At 40.3% G+C, this 13,956-nt stretch overlaps 1 protein-coding gene across 1 annotated transcript in view; it reads left to right on the forward strand.

The window, feature by feature from the left end:
• TRAIP (TRAF interacting protein) overlaps positions 1-13,956 on the forward strand; it is a 108,071-nt gene that overhangs the window by 43,413 nt on the left and 50,702 nt on the right. Inside the window, exons 8-9 of the mRNA XM_053721163.1 lie at positions 1,459-1,546; positions 12,784-12,873. Coding sequence (XP_053577138.1) covers positions 1,459-1,546; positions 12,784-12,873 — 178 coding nt within the window. The remainder of the gene's footprint in view (positions 1-1,458; positions 1,547-12,783; positions 12,874-13,956) is intronic.

Raw genomic sequence — 13,956 nt, forward strand, 5'->3', positions numbered from 1 at the left:
TAAAATCAGGTCTGTAATCTAAGTGATATTTTAGATGCACTTTAATTGATTACTTCTAAAGAAGATGCGCTGTAACTTACTTTTTAATCTAGCTGTGCCATTCTAATATCCCACGACCTGACTGTCCACTTGAACAGTTTGTTTGTTTTTTTTGAGCGTACTGTTTGAACTGTTTGAATTGTGTGAGGGCTGTATGACTTGAGCGCCAATTTGAGAAACGTCAAAACCAAGTGGGGTGTATTCGAATGACACATGACCTAATTTTAAAACATGTAAAGTTTACGATATCCCTTTAAAGGGACCGTCTAATTTAAAATTAGACTTGCATGATTCAGATACGGCATGTAATGTTAACTTTCTAATTTACTTTTATCATTAAATTTGATTTGTTCGCTTGGTATTCTTACTTGAAAGCTCAACCTAGGTAGACTCGTATGCAAATTTCTAAGCCCTTGACGGCTGCCTCTTATATGAATGCATTGGACAGTTTTTCGACAGCTAGATGGCATTAGTTCATGTGTGCTATATAGATAACATTGTGCTCACGGCCGTGGCGTTACTTATGAGAGGGCACTGATTGGCTAAAATGCAAGTCTGTCAAAAGATCTGAAGTAAGGGGCAGTCTTCAGAGGCTTAGATACAAAGTAATCACAGAGGTAAAAAGTATATTAATATAACCGTGTTGGTCATGCAAACTGGGGAATGGGTAATAAAGGGATTATCTTTCTTTTTAAATAACAATTCTGGAGTAGACCCTTTTTTTAATACATGATTATACAAAAAAAATCAGATTTGGTAAACAAGTACATTCCTCAATATGTATTTTAACTAAAACACTACACGAAAAATAAAATTGTAATGCTAATATTTAATTGTATACTTTAGATCATGATTCATTTCTTTAAAAATAAGCAACTATTTAAAAGGTACTTGGCTTAATACATTTCCAAATCTTTCCCAGCTGCTTTCTTTGTGTTGATACGTATTGTTCCTATAAAATGATTTTACTATACATTATCTACATATGAAGCTATTTAATGATGTATAAATATACACACAGTAGGTGGGCCACATCAGACATATCTGCTGCCAATTTCTATTTCTGTAAAACAAAAGCTCAGGCAGAATGTAGACATTGTATAACTGATCTACAGGATGCGTGAGCCTTTGTTGTATAAACAGTTTATATATTCTCCTATTCATTGACCCGGAATAAACCGCCAGTGTCTGACACTTGTGAGGTCAGAAGAGGTCGCCAAGGACTTGTTTAAATAAATAATTTATGTTAGTGCTCTAAATGCACATCCCCTTATAAATATACTGTAACTCACTAGATGTAAGTGGTGAAGATTGAAAGCAGCCGGAGCAATTCGGAGAAAGGAGATAAAACTCGTCTGTGAAACCGTACCCAGGCTTCATCTGACTTTCCCGCTTTTATTTGTTTGTTTCTTATTACAGGGAATATGAGAACCTAAAGGAAGTACGTAAATCATCTACAGAGATGACGGAGAAGCTGAGAAAGGAATTGTTTACTTCTAACAACAAGGTTGGAACAGGTTTCTGGGTTTTCAGACTTGATACTTTAATTGCAGCACTTTTTTTTTTGTCTTTAATGTAGCGAGACCATTGAGACTTAAAGGGACAGTAAAGTCATAATTAGACATTCAGGATTTAGACAGAACATACGTTTTTAAACAACTGTCCAATTTTTACTTCTTTTTAATTTGCTTCCTTCTCTTGTTATCCTTTGCTAAAATGTTTATCTAGGGAAGCCCAGGAGCAGCCAAGAACCTAGGTTCTAGCTGCTGATTGGTGGCTGCATATATATACACATATACATACAGATTGTCATTGGCTCACCCATGTGTTCAGTAAGAAACCAGTAGTGCATTGCTGCTCCTTCAACAAAGGATACCACGAGAATGAAGCAAATGTTATAATAGACGTAAACTGGAAAGTTGTTTAAAATTATATGTTCTACCTAAATCATGAAAGAAAACTTTAAAAACTTTAAAGGGACATGAAATCCAAACTTTTTTCTTTAATGATTCAGATAGATTATACAATTTTAAAAAATGTCAATTTGCTTCATTCTCTTGGTATCCTTTGTTGAAGCCAATGGCAAGAGACATAAATATCTTTAGCGACCTATCAGTAGCTTCTGAGCCTACCTAGGTGTACTTTTTAACCAAGGGATACAAAGAGAACGAAATAGGAAAGTTAGTTAAAAAAAAAATATGTGGGTTTCATGTCCCGTTGAAGTAAAAAAAACAAAAACAAAAAAAAACTGTCCAGGGTATTAGTGCACTATTGCCTATAACTGTGTTTAAAGGGATAGAGAGGTCAATTTTGAGCATTTTGATTTTATAAGGACCACTAAATACAGTAGAATTCCATAATCAACAAATGCATAATAAAAAGACAATGCAAAAACATGTCTGAATTTCAAATAAGTAGTTCGATTAATTTTTTTTCTGACAGATTTCAGTTGGTTATATTTTCCTTCCACTAGCATCATGTGACAGCCATCAGCCAATCGCAAAATGCATATACATGTTTTGTGTGAATTCTTGCACATGCTCAGTAGGAGCTGGTGCCTCAGTGAGCAGATACAAAGACTGTGTGCATTTTTGTAATGGAAGTGAATTGGAAAGTTGTTTAAAATTTGGTGCTCTATTTGAATCATGACGGTTTAATTTTGACTTTAGTGTTCCTTTAAATAGAAACATTTTGAAATATTATACTTTCATTAGAAAAAAACGCTTCTAATAAAACTTATTACTGGTTTTCAGTGGCATACGCATATATGCCACGAGCGCCCCGTGCACCAGAATTCAAAGCCCACACCTTGTTAGACAGCAGCTTGTATTACACAAATTAAGTCTTTGATGCAATGCAAACCACCGCTGGCTCTCTGAGCAGGCATTGTGTTGGAATCCCGAGCCTCTAGTCACATGTAGCACATGTATGTATGCGCTGAAACATAAGCTGTTAAACACACAGCTCCAGAGCATCAATGTCTCCAATCGCCAGCTAGCCCACCCACTTGTGCAGTGCTGCTTTAACTAAGGATAACAAGAGAACAAAGTCAGTTTGATAAGATTTTCATTGAAAATATTATACATGTATACATATTAAAGGGAGATGCCACCCACATTTTTTCTTTTATGATTTAGAAAGAGAATGCAATTTTAAACATCTTTCTAATTTACTTATATTATCTAATTTGTTTTATTCTCTTGATATTCTTTGATGAAAAGCATATCTAGATATGCTCACTAGCTGCTGATTGGTTGCTGCAAATAGAAGCCTTGTGTGATTGGCTCACCATGTGCATTGCTTTTTCTTCAACAAAGGATATTTAAAAAATTAAGCAAAATAAATAATGGAAGTAAATTGTAATGTTGTTTAATTTTCTATTCTCTATCTGAATCATGAAAGAAAGATTTTGGGTTTAGTGGCCCTTTAATAAGCAGCTCGCTGTTAACCATCTTTCTTCACAGAATCATAGCATTCAACATCCTGGTATTATATTGCATCTTAAAATAAATACAGCACATTTCACGTTTCTAATAATTTTTGAGTGCATAGATTCATGTTTATGATCAATATTCATAGGACATCTTGTTTAGAAATCTCATTTTCACATCAGTTCTTCCTTGTAATTTTCACTAGATTTCTGGAAAACAGAGAAAAATTTATTTATCCTAAAATAACTTGAGTATTTATATATACAAATTGTAGTTATTCATTTAATTTATTACAAATCTGAAATGCATTTCTCAGATGGAATTATACATTTTTATGCAGTATTGAAATTTATGCAAGTTTGTATTTTAAAAATGAATTTCAGTTACAACTCAAAACATGTGTCTCTGTTAACCAGCACAGATGTTTATCTAACACAGCAGGTACCAATTTTCATCGAAGTGTGAATGGTCACCTTTCCACAAAATGTGTCACTTGGCTCAGACTGCTAGGCTCTCCTTCTTATAAGGGAGTCTAGTGATCTGATAGGAAATCTTATTACACATTTCCAGGTAGTGATCAAAAAGGTCTTTTGAAGTGATCTTTTAAAGATTACTTTGAAAGCAATTCCTTTTGATGAATTGGGACAAAGATTTGCAATGCATCCTATGTAACCAAGAAGAAGGGGGGTTGTTTTACCCAGCCAAAACCATCTGGCAGAAAGAACTGTAATTTATAGTAAATAAACTGATGCAATCAGTTTCATATATAATGAATCCTGTGGTCTTATCATGTATAAATAATATATATATCTATATAATATTTAATAACACTCACGGATATCCTGACAAGTTACTATTTAACTCTTTAAATGACATTAGAATCTTTAACCCCTTAATGACCACAGCACTTTTCCATTTTCTGTCCGTTTGGGACCAAGGCTATTTTTACATTTCTGCGGTGTTTGTGTTTAGCTGTAATTTTCCTCTTACTCATTTACTGTACCCACACATATTATATACCGTTTTTCTCGCCATTAAATGGACTTTCTAAAGATACCATTATTTTCATCATATCTTATAATTTACTATAAAAAAAAATATAAAATATGAGGAAAAAATTGAAAAAAACACACTTTTTCTAACTATGACCCCCAAAATCTGTTACACATCTACAACCACCAAAAAACACCCATGCTAAATAGTTTCTAAATTTTGTCCTGAGTTTAGAAATACCCAATGTTTACATGTTCTTTGCTTTTTTTGTAAGTTATAGGGCCATAAATACAATTAGCACTTTGCTATTTCCAAACCATTATTTTTCAAAATTAGCGCTAGTTACATTAGAACACTAATATCTTTCAGGAATCTCTGAATATCCATTGACATGTATATATTTTTTTTTAGTAGACATCCCAAAGTATTCATCTAGGCCCATTTTGGTATATTTCATGCCACCATTTCACCGCCAAATGCGATTAAATACAAAAAATCGTTCACTTTCTTCTGTTATGTGTGATCAGTCCACGGGTCATCATTACTTCGGGGATATAACTCCTCCCCAACAGGAAATGCAAGAGGATTCACCCAGCAGAGCTGCATATAGCTCCTCCCCTCTACGTCAGTCCCAGTCATTCTCTTGCACCCAACGACTAGATAGGATGTGTGAGAGGACTATGGTGATTATACTTAGTTTTTATGACTTCAATCAAAAGTTTGTTATTTTACAATAGCACCGGAGCGTGTTATTACTTCTCTGGCAGAGTTTGAGGAAGAATCTGCCAGAGTTTTTTACTATGATTTTAACCGGAGTTGTTAAGATCATATTGCTGTTCTCGGCCATCTGAGGGAGGTAAAGGCTTCAGATCAGGGGACAGCGGGCAGATGAATCTGCATTGAGGTATGTAGCAGTTTTTATTTCTGAATGGAATTGATGAGAAAATCCTGCCATACCGTTAAAATGACATGTATGTATACACTTTAGTATTCTGGGAATGGTATTTCACCGGAACTACTCTGTTAAAGGTCACTAATCCTTTTATTAACTATTTATCATGTTAAACGTTTTTGCTGGAATGTAGAATCGTTTACATTGCTGAGGTACTGTGTGAATAAATATTTGGGCATTATTTTCCACTTGGCAGCATTTTTTGCTTTTATTTATGACAGTTTCGTTTCTCTTCACTGCTGTGTGGGAGAGGGAGGGGCCGTTTTTGGCGCTCTTTGCTACGCATCAAAAAATTCCAGTCAGTTACTTTTATATTTCCTGCATGATCCGGTTCATCTCTGACAGATCTCAGGGGTCTTCAAACTTCTTTGAAGGGAGGTAAATTCTCTCAGCAGAGCTGTGAGAATTCTTAGAGTGACTGTGAATAAAAACGTTGCTTTGTATTTTTTATGTCAAATTTAATTATTGTTATTTTACTAATGGGAACAAACCTTTGCTAAAAGTTGTGTTGTTTTAAAGTTGATGCTATAACTGTTTTTCAGTTCATTATTTCAACTGTCATTTAATCGTTTAGTACCTCTTTGAGGCACAGTACGTTTTTGCTAAAAAAGATTATAACCAAGTTGTAAGTTTTTTGCTAGTGTGTTAAACATGTCTGACTCAGAGGAAGATATCTGTGTCATTTGTTCCAATGCCAAGGTGGAGCCCAATAGAAATTTATGTACTAACTGTATTGATGCTACTTTAAATAAAAGTCAATCTGTACAATGTGAACAAATTTCACCAAACAGCGAGGGGAGAGTTATGCCGACTAACTCGCCTCACGCGGCAGTACCTGCATCTCCCGTCCGGGAGGTGCGTGATATTATGGCGCCTAGTACATCTGGGCGGCCATTACAGATAACATTACAAGATATGGCTACTGTTATGACTGAAGTTTTGTCTAAATTACCAGAACTAAGAGGCAAGCGTGATCACTCTGGGGTGAGAACAGAGTGCGCTGACAATGCTAGGGCCATGTCTGATACTGCGTCACAGCTCGCAGAGCATGAAGACGGAGAGCTTCATTCTGTGGGTGACGGTTCTGATCCAAACAGATTGGACTCAGATATTTCAAATTTTAAATTTAAATTGGAGAACCTCCGTGTATTACTAGGGGAGGTCTTAGCAGCTCTCAACGATTGTAACACCGTTGCAATACCAGAGAAACTGTGCAGGTTGGATAAATATTTTGTGGTACCGGCGAGTACTGAAGTTTTTCCTATACCTAAGAGACTAACTGAAATTGTTACTAAGGAGTGGGATAGACCCGGTGTGCCGTTCTCACCCCCTCCAATATTTAGAAAGATGTTTCCAATAGACGCCACCACTCGGGACTTATGGCAAACGGTCCCCAAGGTGGAGGGAGCAGTTTCTACTTTAGCTAAGCGTACCACTATCCCGGTGGAGGATAGCTGTGCTTTCTCAGATCCAATGGATAAAAAATTAGAGGGTTACCTTAAGAAAATGTTTGTTCAACAAGGTTTTATATTGCAACCCCTTGCATGTATCGCGCCGATTACGGCTGCGGCAGCATTTTGGATTGAGTCGCTGGAAGAGAACCTTAGTTCATCTACGCTAGACGACATTACGGACAGGCTTAGAGTCCTTAAACTAGCTAATTCTTTCATTTCGGAGGCCGTAGTACATTTAACCAAACTTACGGCTAAGAACTCAGGATTCGCCATACAGGCACGTAGGGCGCTGTGGCTAAAATCCTGGTCAGCAGATGTTACTTCTAAGTCCAAATTACTTAATATACCTTTCAAGGGGCAGTCTTTATTTGGGCCCGGTTTGAAAGAAATTATCGCTGACATTACAGGAGGTAAGGGCCACGCCCTACCCCAAGACAAAGCCAAAGCTAAGGCTAGACAGTCTAATTTTCGTCCCTTTCGGAATTTCAAAACAGGAGCAGCATCAACCTCCACTGCACCAAAACAGGAAGGAGCTGTTGCTCGTTACAGGCAAGGCTGGAAGCCTAACCAGGCCTGGAACAAGAGCAAGCAGGCCAGGAAACCTGCTGCTGCCCCAAAGACAGCATGAACCGAGAGCCCCCGATCCGGGACCGGATCTAGTGGGGGGCAGACTCTCTCTCTTCGCCCAGGCCTGGGCAAGAGATGTTCAGGATCCCTGGGCACTAGAGATCATATCTCAGGGATACCTTCTAGACTTCAAATTATCTCCCCCAAGAGGGAGATTTCATCTGTCAAGGTTGTCAACAAACCAGATAAAGAAAGAAGCGTTTCTACGCTGCGTACAAGATCTGTTATTAATGGGAGTGATCCATCCGGTTCCGCGGTCGGAACAAGGACAAGGGTTCTACTCAAACCTGTTTGTGGTTCCCAAAAAAGAGGGAACTTTCAGGCCAATCTTAGATTTAAAGATTCTAAACAAATTCCTAAGAGTTCCATCGTTCAAAATGGAAACTATTCGGACAATTTTACCCATGATCCAAGAGGGTCAGTACATGACCACTGTGGATTTAAAGGATGCTTACCTTCACATTCCGATCCACAAAGATCATCACCGGTATCTAAGGTTTGCCTTCTTAGACAGGCACTACCAGTTTGTAGCTCTTCCATTCGGATTGGCTACGGCTCCAAGAATCTTCACAAAGGTTCTGGGTGCCCTTCTGGCGGTACTAAGACCGCGAGGGATTTCGGTAGCTCCGTACCTAGACGACATTCTAATACAAGCTTCAAGCTTTCAAACTGCCAAGTCTCATACAGAGTTAGTTCTGGCATTTCTAAGGTCGCATGGATGGAAAGTGAACGAAAAGAAGAGTTCTCTCTTTCCTCTCACAAGAGTTCCATTCTTGGGGACTCTTATAGATTCTGTAGAAATGAAGATTTACCTGACAGAAGACAGGTTAACAAAGCTTCAAAATGCATGCCGTGTCCTTCATTCCATTCAACACCCGTCAGTAGCTCAATGCATGGAGGTGATCGGCTTAATGGTAGCGGCAATGGACATAGTACCTTTTGCACGCCTACACCTCAGACCGCTGCAATTATGCATGCTAAGTCAGTGGAATGGGGATTACTCAGATTTGTCCCCTACTCTGAGTCTAAATCAAGAGACCAGAAATTCTCTTCTATGGTGGCTTTATCGGCCACACCTGTCCAGGGGGATGCCATTCAGCAGGCCAGACTGGACAATTGTAACAACAGACGCCAGCCTACTAGGTTGGGGCGCTGTCTGGAATTCTCTGAAGGCTCAGGGACTATGGAATCAGGAGGAGAGTCTCCTGCCAATAAACATTCTGGAATTGAGAGCAGTTCTCAATGCCCTTCTGGCTTGGCCCCAGTTAACAACTCGGGGGTTCACCAGGTTTCAGTCGGACAACATCACGACTGTAGCTTACATCAACCATCAGGGAGGGACAAGAAGCTCCCTAGCAATGATGGAAGTATCAAAGATAATTCGCTGGGCAGAGTCTCACTCTTGCCACCTGTCAGCAATCCACATCCCGGGAGTGGAGAACTGGGAGGCGGATTTCTTGAGTCGCCAGACTTTTCATCCGGGGGAGTGGGAACTTCATCCGGAGGTCTTTGCCCAAATACTTCGACGTTGGGGCAAACCAGAGATAGATCTCATGGCGTCTCGCCAGAACGCCAAACTTCCTCGCTACGGGTCCAGATCCAGGGATCCGGAAGCAGTTCTGATAGATGCTTTGACAGCACCTTGGAACTTCGGGATGGCTTATGTGTTTCCACCCTTCCCGCTGCTTCCTCGATTGATTGCCAAAATCAAACAGGAGAGGGCATTAGTAATTCTAATAGCACCTGCATGGCCACGCAGGACTTGGTATGCAGATCTAGTGGACATGTCATCCTGTCCGCCTTGGTCTCTACCTCTAAGACAGGACCTTCTGATACAGGGTCCATTCAAACATCAAAATCTAACTTCTCTGAAGCTGACTGCTTGGAAATTGAACGCTTGATTTTATCAAAACGTGGTTTTTCTGAGTCGGTTATTGATACCCTGATTCAGGCTAGGAAGCCTGTTACCAGAAGGATTTACCATAAAATATGGCGGAAATACCTATACTGGTGCGAATCCAAAGGTTACTCCTGGAGTAAGGTTAGGATCGCTAGGATATTGTCTTTTCTACAAGAAGGTTTAGAAAAGGGTTTATCAGCTAGCTCATTAAAGGGACAGATTTCAGCTCTGTCCATCTTGTTACACAAGCGTCTGTCGGAAGATCCAGACGTCCAGGCTTTTTGTCAAGCTTTAGCTAGGATCAAGCCTGTGTTTAAGGCTGTTGCTCCGCCATGGAGTTTAAACTTAGTTCTTAACGTTTTACAGGGTGTTCCGTTTGAACCCCTTCATTCCATTGATATAAAATTGTTATCTTGGAAAGTTCTGTTTTTAATGGCTATTTCCTCGGCTCGAAGAGTCTCTGAGTTATCAGCCTTACATTGTGATTCCCCTTATCTGATTTTTCACTCAGACAAGGTAGTTCTGCGTACTAAACCTGGGTTCTTACCTAAGGTAGTCACTAACAGGAACATCAATCAAGAGATTGTTGTTCCATCCCTGTGTCCAAATCCTTCTTCAAAGAAGGAACGTCTTCTACACAATCTGGATGTAGTTCGTGCCCTCAAGTTCTACTTGCAGGCAACTAAAGATTTTCGCCAAACTTCTTCCCTGTTTGTCGTTTATTCTGGACAGAGGAGAGGTCAAAAAGCTTCTGCTACCTCTCTCTCTTTTTGGCTTCGTAGCATAATACGTTTAGCCTATGAGACTGCTGGACAGCAGCCTCCTGAAAGAATTACAGCTCACTCCACTAGAGCTGTGGCTTCCACTTGGGCCTTTAAGAATGAGGCCTCTGTTGAACAGATTTGCAAGGCTGCAACTTGGTCTTCGCTTCATACTTTTTCCAAATTTTACAAATTTGACACTTTTGCTTCTTCGGAGGCTATTTTTGGGAGAAAGGTTCTTCAGGCAGTGGTTCCTTCTGTATAATGAGCCTGCCTATCCCTCCCGTCATCCGTGTACTTTTGCTTTGGTATTGGTATCCCAGAAGTAATGATGACCCGTGGACTGATCACACATAACAGAAGAAAACATAATTTATGCTTACCTGATAAATTCCTTTCTTCTGTTGTGTGATCAGTCCACGGCCCGCCCTGTTTTAAGGCAGGTAAATATTTTTTAAATTATACTCCAGTCACCACTTCACCCTTGGTTACTCCTTTCTCGTTGATTCTTGGTCGAATGACTGGGACTGACGTAGAGGGGAGGAGCTATATGCAGCTCTGCTGGGTGAATCCTCTTGCATTTCCTGTTGGGGAGGAGTTATATCCCCGAAGTAATGATGACCCGTGGACTGATCACACAACAGAAGAAAGGAATTTATCAGGTAAGCATAAATTATGTTTTTTTACTAATTTTTTCACAAACTTTTGGTTTCTCACTGAAATTATTTACAAACAGCTTGTGTAATTATGGCTTAAATGGTTGTAAATTCTTCTCTGGGATCCCCTTTGTTCAGAAATAGCAGACATATATGGCTTTGGCGTTGCTTTTTAGTAATTAGAAGGCTGCTAAATGCCACTGCGCACTACACGTGTATTATGCCCAGCAGTGAAGGGGTTAATTATGGAGCATGTAGGGAGCCTTTAGGGATAATTTTAGCTTTAGTGTAGTGTAGTAGACAACCCCTAGTATTGATCTAGGCCAATTTTGGTATATTTCATACCACCATTTCACCGCCAAATGCGATCAAATTAAAAAAAACGTTAAATTTTTCACAATTTTAGGTTTCTCACTGAAATCATTTACAAACAGCTTGTGCAATTATGGCACAAATGGTTGTAAATGCTTCTCTGGGATCCCCTTTGTTCAGAAATAGCAGACATATATGGCTTTGGCGTTGCTTTTTGGTAATTAGAAGGCCGCCAAATGCCGCTGCATTTCACACGTGTATTATGGCTAGCAGTGAAGGGGTTAATTATGTAGCTTGTAGGGAGCTTGCAGGGTTAATTTTAGCTTTAGTGTAGAGCTCAGCCTCCCACCTGAAACATGAGACCCCCTGATCCCTCCCAAACAGCTCTCTTCCCTCCCCCACCCCACAATTGTCCCCGCCATCTTAAGTACTGGCAGAAACTCTGCCAGTACTAAAATAAAAGCTATATTTGGGCTTTTTTTGTGTTTTTGTAGCATATTTACATATGCTGCTGTGTAGGATCCCCCCTTAGCTCCCAGCCTCACTGATCCCCCACCAAACAGCTCTCTAACCCTCCCCCTCTGCCTTAATGGGCGCCATCTTGGGTACTGGCAGCTGTCTGCCAGTACCCAGTGTAGTAAAAAAAATGTGCCTTTTTATTTTTTTAAATGATCTTTTCTGTAGTGTAGCTTCCCCCCCCAAGATCAACCCCCCACCCCTTCCAGGTCCCTTAGCTGTTTATTTACAGCTTTAAAAACTTTATTTTTTTTTACTTTTCCCAGTTTATTTTTCTGTAGTGCAGCGGTTCCCTCCCGCCCCGTGCACGCGCCCGCCCGCCGCCCCCCGTGCACGCGCGCGCTCCTGTGCGCGCTCCCGCCCCTCCCGCCCCCGATCCCGCCCCCCTCCACTCCATTCGGCACATCGATGGCCGACCACCCGCCTCCCAGACTTGCTCCCACCCACCAACGATACCGGCCACCGATGTCCGGTGCAGAGAGGGCCACAGAGTGGCTCTCTCTGCATCGGATGGCCAAGGGGGGTTATTGCAGGATGCCTCGATATCGAGGCATCACTGCAATAACCGGAAAGCAGCTGGAAGCGTGCAGGATCGCTTCCAGCTGCTTTCCAGACCAAGGACGTACGCCACACGTCCTCGGTCATTAACTGTCTTTTTTTTGAGGACGTGTGGCGTACGTCCTTGGTCATTAAGGGGTTAAAGTAAATGTCAAGTTAACATGACATCCTCACAGCATTGTATAGACTTTTAAAAATTAGCATTAGTTTAATTAATAAAAAAAAAATTAATTTATAAGTGCAGCTCTCCCCCTCCCCCCCCCCGCCATACTGTCTAATTGATTGACAGATGATTCTTCAAACAACTAATCCTTGGTCCTTGCAGCGCCCCCCCCCACCGGGGCATTCATTCCCTTTGCATAAACATCACGGCATTTCCCTGGGGGAAACGAGGGTTAAGTTGTTTTGAAGAATCGTCATCTGTCAATCAGTCCTGCCTTAGGGATGCCATGTTAACGTGATATTCACTTTAACTAGACAAAATATAATCAAGTACACATTGCAATAAAACATTCTGCTAACAGCTAACCCATAAATAATTACTGCTTCAATATGTTTTTTTTTTTTTTTGGTTTGTTTTTTAGGTGCAGAAGTTGACAATGGAGCTCGATAAGGCGAGGGAAGAGCTAAGTGCCACCCAGAAGGAGCTGCTCAACGCTGACAAAGAGGTCATGGTAGGTAAGGCAGGGACCCATCCCAGAGTACTAATGCACATCTGTGTCATGTATTAAAGGGACATGAAAACAATTGTAATATAAAGGTGTGATTTTGTGTTTATTTACACGCCTTACCTTGCACAAAAATATAAAAGAATACAGGAGGGGCAAATAGTTCTGTTAAATGCGCTGCCAACGCTCCAAATCTATCTTTTCTCTTGTAAGGTGTATCCAGTCCACGGATCATCCATTACTTGTGGGATATTCTCATTCCCAACAGGAAGTTGCAAGAGGACACCCACAGCAGAGCTGTCTATATAGCTCCTCCCCTCACTGCCATATCCAGTCATTCTCTTGCAACTCTCAACAAGCATGGAGGTAGTAAGAGAGAAGTGGTGAAATGTAGCTGTTATTTTGCTTCAATCAAAAGTTTATTATTTTTAAATGGTACCGGAGTTGTACTATTTTGTTCCAGGCAGAAAAATAGAAGAATCTGCCTGTGATTTCTATGATCTTAGCAGGTTGTAACTAAGATCCATTGCTGTTCTCAAACATGACTGAAGAGAGAGATAACTTCAGCGGGAGAATGGCGTGCAGGTTATCCTGCTATGAGGTATGTGCAGTTAAGATTTTTCTAGAAGATGTGAATGCTAGAAAATGCTGCTGATACCAAATTTATGTAAGGTAAGCCTGAATACAGTGATTTAATAGCGACTGGTATCATGCTTACTTTGAGGTAATACTCTTTTATATTTACAATATAAAATGTTTGCTGGCATGTTTAAACATTTTTTTATATACTTTGGTGATAAAAATTTATTGGGGCCCAGTTTTTTCCATATGGCTGGCTTAAATTTGCCTAGAAACAGTTTCCTGAGGCTTTCCACTGTGTTACTATGAGTGGGAGGGGCCTAATGTAGCGCTTTTTTGCGCAGTAACTTTTACAGACTGAGACATCCAGCTTCCTCCAGGAGTCCCCTGAATGCTATAGGACATCTCTAAAGGGCTCTTAGGCTTCCTAAATCGTTTATTGGGGAAGGTAGGCCCACAGCAAGGCTGTGGCAGTTTGGTGTGACTGTTAAAAAACGTCTATCGTTTTTT

This window comes from Bombina bombina, chromosome 7, assembly GCF_027579735.1.
Source record: "Bombina bombina isolate aBomBom1 chromosome 7, aBomBom1.pri, whole genome shotgun sequence".
NCBI classification, from domain to species: domain Eukaryota; kingdom Metazoa; phylum Chordata; class Amphibia; order Anura; family Bombinatoridae; genus Bombina; species Bombina bombina.